At 46.3% G+C, this 11,445-nt stretch overlaps 2 protein-coding genes across 6 annotated transcripts; both read right to left on the reverse strand.

Annotated features, from left to right (window-relative positions):
* Positions 1-1,572: 1,572 nt before the first annotated feature.
* Positions 1,573-3,629, reverse strand: LOC109734130 (UDP-glycosyltransferase 86A2). Its single transcript, XM_020293352.4, has 2 exons — positions 2,787-3,629; positions 1,573-2,691 (listed from the first exon to the last, which is right to left on the reverse strand). Exons 1-2 carry the CDS (start codon positions 3,337-3,339, stop codon positions 1,787-1,789), a joined length of 1,458 nt encoding a protein of 485 aa, XP_020148941.1. The 5' UTR covers positions 3,340-3,629; the 3' UTR covers positions 1,573-1,786.
* A 1,379-nt stretch (positions 3,630-5,008) lies between these two features.
* Positions 5,009-11,124, reverse strand: LOC109734131 (probable aminodeoxychorismate synthase, chloroplastic). Of its 5 annotated transcripts, none has more exons than XM_020293354.4 (13): positions 10,783-11,124; positions 10,405-10,536; positions 10,245-10,312; positions 10,076-10,140; positions 9,874-9,940; positions 9,488-9,769; positions 9,300-9,407; positions 8,939-9,190; positions 8,434-8,513; positions 8,254-8,347; positions 7,756-7,838; positions 6,848-7,498; positions 5,009-5,956 (listed from the first exon to the last, which is right to left on the reverse strand). In XM_020293354.4, exons 1-13 carry the CDS (start codon positions 11,015-11,017, stop codon positions 5,416-5,418), a joined length of 2,658 nt encoding a protein of 885 aa, XP_020148943.1. In that variant the 5' UTR covers positions 11,018-11,124; the 3' UTR covers positions 5,009-5,415. The 5 variants fall into 5 exon arrangements, with proteins under 5 accessions (XP_020148943.1, XP_020148944.1, XP_020148942.1 ...); XM_020293355.4 differs by having other exon boundaries at positions 8,939-9,177; positions 9,287-9,407; XM_020293353.4 differs by having other exon boundaries at positions 9,267-9,407; positions 10,783-11,119.
* Positions 11,125-11,445: the final 321 nt, after the last annotated feature.

The following is an 11,445-nucleotide window of genomic DNA, read 5'->3' on the forward strand; positions in this document are numbered from 1 at the left end:
TGTCCTGCATTAACTCAGTCAAATAAAAACAAATCTTACTGAAGCCTCAAACCTTAGATAAATCTTTCATCGACTTCCCTGCCCATACCCAAATTAAATCAAATCTTACCAAAACCTAAACTAAATCAAGGCTTTTCTTGTATTCCCCTAGCCATACTCAAATCAAATCAAATATTACCAAAATCTAGAATATGGTGGGTGTAAAGGTACTACCTCCATTTCTTTATGTAAGGTGTATTATTTTCGGCATGGCGATCAAGGAACATAATTATAGATAATCAATGACGAAATTACACTTGGTCAATTAGTTGATTATCGGCAAATAAATCATTTAGCCTAGGAAGGAAGAGATGCACGCAATCGGGATAAAGATACTTTTCTTTTTTTCTCTACAAGAAGATATTCATGCAATCAGATGAGAGATACTTTGCTTTTTCTGAAGGGTTAATTAGAAGAAATGCACCTTACATTGTGAAATTTTATCGGAAAACAAACACACCTCATATAAAGGAACAGAGGGAGGACTAATATAATATGTTATGCTCCCTCCGTTCCTTAATATAAGTTGTATTAGTTTTTCAAAAAGTCAAACATTGTCTATGTTTGACCAACTTTATAGCAAAATCTATAGATATTTACAATACTGAATATGTAAAATATAAAAATATATTTCATGGTGAATCTAGTGACAATGATTTGGTTCTAGACATTGATATTTTTGTCTAAAAAATTGGTCAAAGTTAGAGAAGTTTTACTTTTTGAAAAAATAATACACCTTATATTTAGGAACGGATGGAGTAATATGTATGCCCCGTTGCAATGCACGGACAATTAACTAGTAAATTAAAAAATGATCAAAATAGCATCTTATCATTTGAAATAGATGTGGTGAATAAAATGTTCTTTGATGATGTAATTGCACTTCGTGACGGTCTTGAGAGCATCGTGTTGATAACGTGTTATAGAGGGCGTGTGTGGGTCTAAGGCAAGAGCTAATCTAGCCTTGCTGGGCAAGGTTATGCGTTTCATATAGACAGAAAAAACTGACTTTTGATGGCTATTAAGTACTACACAATACACACCACAAAGTACAAAGAGAGAGTGGCGTTTTGGCACATGAAAGCATATGCTCCTGGGTTTTAAACAATTTTGAAATGTCATAAAATTCATAAAATCACTTTGGCACATGGGAGCATATGCTCCTGCCATCGAAAAATATACTGTATTTCAAAATGTCAAAAAAAATCCGAACACAAATTTGGCGTGCACATCTCATCACTGTATGTGCGCACGCCAAGTTTCATGAAAAACAGACATTTTATACGCATTGTATAAAAAAGACAAAAAAAGATGTGTCGTGAAAAGCCTTTTTAAACACTAAATTTTGTCCCTTTTGCATATGATATAAAAGTTGTCGGTTTTCCACGAAACAAGTTTGTATGCACATAAAATATTGAAATGTATGCGAGAATCATTTTGTCAGAATTTTATGACATTCTAAAATATGTTTAAAACACATTTTAAAATCCAGGAGCATATGCTCCCAGGTGCCAAAACGCCACTCGGAAATTCACTTTAGCATATGGAAGCATATGCTCTTGCCATCAAAAAAAATATTTCAAAATGTAAAAAAAAATCGAACACAAATTTAACGCGCACATCTCAGCATTGTATGTGGGCACGTCCAAGTTTCGTGAACAATTATACATAGACCACAATATAAATTGAACTAGATTCGTTCTCCAACGGCGGGTGGCAGCGCTTCAGGCCGATCGGTCGGCGCAGCTTAACATCCGCCGCAACGCCGCGTTAGCTCGTCGACGAACTCATCGAAGCTCCGCTGCGATGACCCGCCGTGCGCCGCCGCGGCCTCAAGGGTCGCCCTCACCTTCTTCACCGCCTCCCCGAGGTCCTTCCCCTCTTTTCCGGACATCACGCGCTCGATCCTCGCCTTCACCTCGTCGGCAAACACAGCGCCACGATCCCCGATGGTCACGCCGACGCGCCACTCCCGCACGACGAGTCGCCGGTTGGTGATCTGATCGGTGAGCAGAGGGAAGCACAGCATGGGCACTCCCGCCCACACGCTCTCCAGCACAGAGTTCCACCCGCAGTGCGTCAGGAATCCACCCACCGCGGCGTGGGAGAGCACCTCCACCTGGCAGCACCACGGCACCACCAGCCCACGCCCGGCGGACGCCGCCGCGAACCCCTCGGGCAGCGGGTCCGGGTCGTCGGAGCTCACGATGCCCGGCCGCATCACCCACAGGAACCTCGCGCCGCTGGCCAGGACTCCCCCGGCGATCTCGCGCAGCTCCTGCTTGGTGACGTGCGCGTAGCTACCGAAGGAGATGTAGAGCACGGACCCCGGCGGCTGCGCGTCCAGCCAGTGGGAGCAGTCGGACTCGGCCCACATGGAGGTGGCGACGGCGCTGCGGGCGAAGCCGGCGGGGAGGATGGGGCCCACGGCGTAGAAGGGCTTCTCGGCGCGGAGCGCGGCGATGGTGGACGGCTCCAGCTCCTCCACGGTGTTGCAGAGGACGTAGTCGGCGCCGCGCGCCTGCTCGAACGCCTTGAAGATGATGCGGTGCACCACGCTGGTGGCGTCCGTCTCCTGGAGGTACGACATGAGCTCGTGCGGCTCGATCGCCGGCACGCCCGGGATGTACGTGATCGTGTCCTTCCGTGGCTCTGCAACACGTCCCAGAAAGGATCTTCAAAATCGATGCCATGGCAGACTATTTCGCCACGTTGAATTGAAACGTGAGCATACGTGTGGTGCTCACCGTTGCATCCGAAGTGGCCGTTTTCGGTGAGCAGGTGGACGTGGTAGTAGAGGTTGAAGATGAGCGCGGCCTCCGTCCAGAAGGACACGTACGGGATGCCGAGCTTCCTGGCCAGGGTCGCCGGCCACGAGAAGAAGGTGTCGGCGACGAGGCACGTGGCGGCCGGGTCGACGACGACGCGGCCGAGCAGCTCCTCGACGTGGCCGGAGAGCGCGTGGAGCAGCGAGCCGTGGAACTCGTCGTGGTGCAGCGACCGGTCGAACCCCAAGGGGAGGCCGTCGCTGACGAGCTCGCAGCGCACGTCCATCCCCGCCGAGCGCGCGCCGGCGAAGGCGTCGTGCCCGGCCGGGTCGACGCCGAGCGCGCGCGCCGTCTGGTCGTGCACGGCCTCCGTGGTGACCACCGTCACGGCGAAGCCCCGCGCCGCCAGCCGCAGCGCGAGGTGCGTCTCGGGGATGATGTGGCCCTGCATCGGGTACACCACCACCACCGCGTGCGGCTTGCCCTTGCGGCCGCCGCTCGCCGCCGCTACGCCGGCATCCTTTTGCGCCATGATCACCTAGCTAGCTAGCTAATTCCTCCGATTTTCTGCGAACCGACCGACACTCGCCTTTCAAGAGCGCAAGACCTGAGCACCGCCCGGGGACTAGCTCATTATCAAATTCTCTCTTCGCCGCCGGCCGGCATCCGATTCGATCGCTTGGCATGTGCAGTGTGCTTTTTCTACTGGCTACCGCTCTGAAGTAGTGGTGTTTGGTGCCGACGTTTAGTCAAAATTTGCTAATCTGGCGTTTCGATCTGTACGATCCACGGAGAAGGCACGTCCCTGCAGATTCGCTCCTTAACCGTGCTTAAACTCAGCTCAAAGGTAGGTCATGTGTGTAACCAAAGGGAAAAGGGTACAGCGAAAGTGGTTCTTCAAATATTCCCTCCCATGCGCATATCCGACAGCCAACCACATCATCCCCGAGACGCACCTCCTTCGCGCACATGTACGTACACAGCCCAAAAACCACCATTGCCCCCAAACAGTAACCACCCATCAATGGGAATTTTATAGTCATGGAGAAGCTCTTTGGCACTTGAATCTACCGTAGAGTTGTTCTTCCTGTCCTAGAACGATGGGACATGTTGATAGGTTATATCTATGAGCAGAGCATCCTTGAACAATATGATCTCACACTAGGTAACTCCTTCAAAATGTAGATGAGATGACTCTGAAGAGAAATGGTATAAGATGACACCTAGGTTCCATATTTGCCAAACACGGAAACAACACGCAGCCAACCTCTGGTAACATTTTATCTTATCCTTAAATCTAGAATCACTCGGCTGCTGGCAATAGGCAATTTAGTATCTCAACACCACCGGCATACTGGATACATATTTTTATATATATTTTCGTCTTTCCAAAGTGTTGGGCCGATCAGCAAATATGTTAAGAGTATTTACAACCGGACCCTTTACGACCGTCCCAAAGGGGAGACGGTGGTGCGGGCTCAAATAATAGCCCCGTGCTGCGCACCAATGGGTAGTGGAGACAGCGGCGCGAGGGGGCAGGTCAGCGACGATCGCCGGCAGCCAAGCGGGCGAAGGCAGTGGCGCGACTACACATGAAGTTTCACGCAGTTGGCTCTTGACAACATCATAGGGGAAGGTGTTTTTAGGGTGAGTTCAAAAAACATCGGGTATAGGAATAGGGAAACGTTTCTAATCACCCAACTGGTCACACACGAGCGTCCGCCGTCTCTTCCATGTGATGCGTGTCCTGCGTGGGCTCAGCTAGCATTATCTATAGCATTTTGCAACTGAGCTCTTGTTGCAATCTCCTGCGAGAACTTGTTTGTCGTAGGATATGGATCTATAGCATTACCTCCCGCCTCCCGTATTGCTCCCAAACTCCTTGTCATGTCGCGCCTCCCTGCGTTGTGCGCATCGCCGCCGCCGAACACTTGCCTGCAGCAAGCACACCGATGTGGACCACATGCAACATTCTACCTCTCTTTTCTGCAGATCATCCATGTTGCAGAAGTCCTTCCGCAACATTATCTATGTTGCAAAAAGGTGGAATCGAAAGAAAAAAACCTGCAACACAATCTCTGTTGAATATTTCTGCAGAACGAGCTTTGTTGCAATAATAAGGGTAGGACTGGGCCGCTGGATGGACCAGATCTATGCTCTAAGTGCATCGCGTGCTCCTCTGTCCAAGTCTCCAACAACTGTTGCGCAAAATAGCGGTCTATCGCTCGATTTATCATTACAATCAGTGCATCATCGTCTCCAAGAAAGAATAGCCATCAGTGCGCAGCATCACTGTTTTAATTCTTAGGGGCGGAAACAAAAATGTATGCCAACTTTTGATTTGTTTGTGAATTCTAGTTAACACTACGCAGTATACGATATTGCCACCAATATGAAATCCTCACTTCCAGCTTTCCCCCAGAAAACAAGTCTTCACTTTCAGCTTTCCTCAAAGGAAAATTTTTCCCCTTCAAGCCTCCTTCGGTCAAAAGGCCGTCCGCAGCAGCGATGATGAACTTGCCAGGCTGAACCCACCATGGCTGTTGGTTGATGTATGCTGAACCTTGCAATGTTGGTTTAGTTTCATTCAGAAGCAGGGACATGTCTTCTAACTTATAGTTGTCCGCACCGAATCCGATCGGTCCGGACTGCTGTGCGCCGCGGCCTGTTGGCTGCACTCCTCGACAACCCTCGTCGGTGTCCTAGCCTTGAGCATCATCTCGGCATACTCCGCCTCAGGGTCCGACAGAGCCACAATCGCCCCGCCCGCCCCCACCGAGGCCTCCCCATCATGCAGCACCACCGTCCTGATCACGATGTTCAGGTCGAACGTGCGGTTGTACGAGAAGAACCCGATCGACCCTGAGTAGATGCCCCTCGGGCTGCTCTCGAGTGCGTCGAGGATCTCCATCGACCTCACCTTTGGGGCGCCCGTCATCGAGCCTCCTGGAAAGGCGGCTTTGATGCAGTCGACGGGGCTTAGGTCAGGCTTCTTTGTCCCGCGGATGGTGCTCACCATGGTGTGGACTGACTTGTATGACTCGACGTCCATGAGGCGAGGAACGTGCACGCTTCCGGGCTCACAGACCTTGCCCAGGTCGTTTCTTAAGAGATCAACAATCATCAAGTTCTCAGCCTGATCCTTTTCACTGTTGAACAAATGCAGAACAAAAACAGTATCAGCACTGTGACACCCCAATTCAGAAGTTTGCAGGAATAATAATCGCCACATAAATAACAGTGATACTGAACAACCAGCAGGATAGGGATAGAAACATCAGCAAGCACGGCATTCATATAGTTAAGAGAGACCTCCAAGTACACAAGGGAAAACATATTAAATTATGATGATCTTTTTTACAATTATTGGCTGTAGCAACAAAAGAACTGCATATATTATCATATAATCATATCGTTTTCGATGATAGAACGGTGATATAGTCTGATGCATAAACTAAATAGTTTCGGCAGGCGTAGTTTGTTTCTCTGCAAGATTGTTGAGAAAACCTGATATTAAAGGTCATACAATTTACTTGTTTCCTTAGCACTCAAAAGGGAAATCGTTCACAAAGCAACTTAATCCAAAAGAAAAATTGTGAAACAACTTAGGTCTCATTTGGTTCACAGGAATTTTGTAGGAAAAAAAATCCGTTGGAGCCCTTTGGTTTGTAGGAATGAATTTATATTCCTGTGAAGGATAGGAACCGAACCCCTTTACATTTGAAAGGAAAAAAAATATAGCCTAGACTCAATGGAAAAATTCCTATCATATGCATCAAATATTCAAACAGCATCTCTTTCCCTATAGGAATTGAGATACATGACATCCCACTTCCTATTGTTTTCCTATTCCCATAATATTCCTATCCTATATGAATCAAAAGAGGCCTTATTCAGGAATCTTGTTGTAGTGATTATGAGTAGTGCATAAAAAGGAAATTGGTAAAAGGAAAAAACTAGGTCTCCCAATTGTAACCTCTCCAAAAGGACGCTTAAAAATATCAGCAAAATAAAAGAAGATGTATATTTCATATACTTGCCTGTATTTCAGTTGCAAACGTAGGCATTCATCTTCCTCGGGTGTTCTGCCACGTGCTATAGTACCTTTGATTGGTTTTGCCTCCAGAACTGCATTTTGATCTAGCCGCAGAAACCGTTCAGGAGAAGAGCAGCATATACTCAGGTTTTCTGAGGAGAAGTTAAGCCAGGCTGCATAGGGAGCTGGATTTTGCTTTCTCAATTGAAGGTACAGTTGAAGAGCATTTATATACTCTATCCCTCTCCTCATCCGAGTGGTCAGGCATAACTCGTAGCTTTCTCCGTCTCTGATATAATCCAGGCAACTTCGAACATCCTTAATGTATTGATCCTTTGATTTTTCTACGACAAAACTTTGCTTATTCACATTGGATGATCCAATGAGTGATTTTCCATTAATCGGTAGTCCTGGTGACATAGCAGCCATCCTGAGAAGCCTCTTCTCAGTCTCCAGCAACCATGAAGTATGTGTTGTATTATGGTGCATTCCATTTCCGTTACTTAAAGAATATTCGTCATATAATGACAGAATATATACATCACCACTGTTGTGATCGATTGCCACAAGGTTATCAGCAAAGAAAAAGCATGCATCAGGAGTACTTGATTTAGCTTTGTTAGATGATGCATCACATTCAACCTTAAGACCATACCTGGTTTCAAAGGAAAGCAATTGAGTCAGAGAAAAGCTAAGAGAACTTTGAAAAAATATACTATGGCACTTGATTAAAATGCAAAAGCACTAATGAAATCATGGAAGAAAAATATGAGAATGAGGACACATGATTGAGGCGATTCTTTGTGACGCAAAAAACTATGAACATACTATCTTAAGAAGTAACCTAACTGCAGGCAGGAAAACAGTTAAATGCTAAGCATATGATGAAGCCATGATAACAAATCTACCTACCCTAGATATCCAACAAATCCACCATGGAAGTCAAATGGCAGCCCTTCAAAATCCTCTTCATTGTATTTAATGGACTGGATCTCCTGCAAAATGTGAATCATTGAGTAATTGGAGCTCACAAGCAAGATTCTGCTTTGCTGATAAGTTCAAGGGCTAGTCATAGTACATGAGCTTAATACCAAATCAACCATAGTGGGAATTCATGAGTATATTAGGTGGAGAATACAAATGCTGTGGGTCAAAAAAAATGCTAATAATCAAATGCCTATAAATGGATTTGTTGACACGTCTCCAATATCAATCAAGCACTTACGTTCAGTTTCAGAAAAGAACACTTCTAGTTCCTTGATAATGTGTATGCAGCCTCACATTTGCTTAATTATTGTGATATGCGGTGCGAGCATTGGAACTAAATAACTTGGATACAGTGGCAGAATACAATATTGACATCACAAAAAATAATGTGAGGTTCATCAAGTGCACCATTTCAACTTATACCTTGTGAAGGAATTCCAAGAAGCCATCTTTGAGAGAGTTTTTCACAGCAGATCCATGAGCACCTCGAATAGTAATGGTTCCTCCACAGTTGGCCCTGGAAGAAATCCAGGATAACATGAACATTTAGGATACATGAAAATGCACCAAATATTTTTGCTTCTGTTTTGAGTGCCTTCCTACCTTTGATTGGAGAGGTGAAATGTCATTTGCTTCCACAAAGGTCCACCCTTACCACCCATAAATGAAAAGCGTGCCCTGTTCTGCAAGAAGCAATAGCTCAGAACGAAAATATGATGATCATTTAACCAAAAAAAACAGAGAGAAAAATGCATCGTCGATCGGGGAAGTTAATACATTTCCAATTTATCGACTTGACTGCAAACTGATTCCAACTTAATTCACGCAGATTAAGACAAATATTACCCACATTTGTTCTGATCATTTCATCTCCTAAAGTGAAAGCAAGGTTCTTTTTGAAACAGGCTTGAGTTAGAAGAAATGTAAATGGATAAGTTTTATGCATCTTTTGTTGTTTATGCAGTAAATCTGCATGTAAAATGAGCATCTAATTAGTTGTAATAACATAAAAATCGTATCCTCGTCAAGCTCCACTTACATCAGAGATCAGATGAAATCACACAGTAAAGTAACTGGATGATCAATCAAGAGTAAGCTGATTTGGCACCTGATCAACTGATGAGCTATCCAGCCAAAATGTATCTTCAGCATTTTGATGACCAAAAAGCTCCGAGAAAATGTCTTCAGAGCCATTTGTGCGGCTGAGGAAGTTATCAATCCTCTTCCATCTCAATCGTAGATATTTTTTCTTGATATTTCTCTCTGCAAGCATGTGAACCCCAACAGAATCGCCAAGCTCCAGTCCTTCAGTGTGTGACAAGCCCTTCAGGACATAATTGCATTGATCTGCAGAATTGACCTGGCGAACAATTAGAAAGTCAACTACGATGGAGTATGAAGGGTATGTGCAGGAAATATTTAGTCATGTATGGTACTTGAGGGCTTTCCAGTTTACCAATACTGTGAACCTTTCTTTCCTGAAACAACGATGATTGTGATCCAAAATCAGTTGTTATCCTCTTAAAGTTTTGAAAAATCTGTCTTCCATAATGTGTAGCAACACTCTCTGGATGGAACTGAAATAAAAGGCAATCAATTATAAGAAGAAAAAAATATCAATTTAAGAGGAAACATGAAACAGAAGTAGCCAGTATACCTGCACTCCATAATGAGGCATGCTGGAATGCTTGATGCCCATGACAATCTTGTGGCCGTCTGGCTTACTAGTATTGTTTATGGTAATTGGCACTTCACCATTGTTAATGCGCTCTGAAGGGTCAGTTATGGATAAGTTATTCAATGATCCCCAGAAGGGAGTATTATCAGGCTGATCACTATCAAGGAAAGATAGCATTTTGGGAGAAGCCGTCCATGCTATTGATACAAGATCCTCAGGCAGTGAGCTTGCTTCTATTACAAGTGAATGGTAGCGCACTACCTGAAAATAGCATCAGTAAGTACAATGCTTTTTGCAGCACAAGTGGAAAGTACAGACTGAAACACAAATGGTACAGGGTTTGGTAAATTCAGTGGTACACTAACCTTGAATCCAGAGTTTATACCTGATGGGATGTGATTAAAGAGGTAGCATCCATTATGCTCAATTTCACTGATTAAGGAAAGTTAAGTGTCAGGCCATGTGTTAACCGTAAGAGCAGCTAGAACTTGACGATCATGATAGGGATTTGCATTTATCAGAAAGCTGGAAGTATACATTAGCGCGAAGAAGAGTTCAACATCTTACCTAAGTCGCCCATGTATAGCTTCAGGAGCGTGAACAATCTTAGCGCCATGAACTAATCCCAAGGCCTGCAACAATCAAACACGGTATCATTTTCAGGCCATGACGACACCACACCGTCCATAACTTCCCTTCATAAACAAGTTTACAAGGACAAACATTATTGTTTCACCTGGTGGCCAAGGCAGACACCTAGAATGGGTATATCTCCGCACTCGCAAAGTATCCGCAGACATACACCTGAAAAAACAACACAAGTATATAACATCATTCTTTGACAGATACAAGCGTAGCAAGTAGCAAGTGAATTAGAATTGGTGCATAGCCCTCACCTATGTCGGTAGGACACGACGGAGATCCAGGGCCAGGCGAGATCACGATGTTGTCAAAGGCCCTCTTCTTGTACACCCAATTGTAAACATCCCTCCACGCCCACTCGTCGTTGCGCACCACCACAGGCGGCACTGCAGATTCAGGCGACCGGCCATAAGGACACCGTCCAGTAAAGCAGTAGGAAAGGGGTGATCTCTCTCAATCTACTAGTTCAGAACATCTCCAACAATCAATCGATTCAATTCAACAAATGGGCACTGCGGGAAGCTATAAGGAGACTACTCGTCGTCGGTCGCGGAGCTAGATTGAGGCAAAGATGAGAGTGTTCAGTGAGAGCGAGAGGGGAGCGGCCAAGCGGGGTTGGTGGGGTGGCTCACCGCCGTTGACGACGGAGAGCTCCTGGAAGATGTTGTAGGTGTAGCTGTCGTAGTTGTCGATGAGGAGCGTCCTCACCGGCGGCTCCTCCAGGCCCGGGCCCTCCTCCCCGCCGGCCCGCAACGCCGCGGGACGCCTGGCGCCGCCCCGGCACGGGGGGTGCTGCCACCGCGCGGAGGACGGCGGCGGCGGGGCCCACCTCGCCGTCGGCGGGGCGGGGAGGCGGAGCGCGGCCATCTCTATTCCTCGGCGGCACGGTGCGGCGAGATCAGAGGAGAGGAGGGAGGGAAAAGGAAGCGAGGAGAAAAGGCGGCTCGCTTTTCTGGGGCGGTGGTTCGCTGCTGGTGCGGAAATTGTTTATGAATGAAAATCTTTTGTGCTGCTCCGCCGATCGTCTTGGCGGCTGTGCCCCAGTGCCGTCCCCGTCTCCTCCGCCACCACCAGCCCCAGCGGCCCACTGCGGTCGGCGGGAGGTCATGGGCTGATGCTGGGTGGGGGTTGGTGATGGAAACAGCGACACCAAATTTTGCAAAATTTCAGAGCAGGGATTCAGAATTAGGACTCTTTGATTCAAAGAAATTCTACAGGAGTTTGGGAGGATTTTGTGAGATTTTATAGTAGTTTGATTCATAGGAATAGATTCCTTTTCCCCTCAAAAATAAAAT

Source organism: Aegilops tauschii, chromosome 7 (genome assembly GCF_002575655.3).
Source record: "Aegilops tauschii subsp. strangulata cultivar AL8/78 chromosome 7, Aet v6.0, whole genome shotgun sequence".
In the NCBI taxonomy this organism is placed as follows: Eukaryota; Viridiplantae; Streptophyta; class Magnoliopsida; order Poales; family Poaceae; genus Aegilops; species Aegilops tauschii.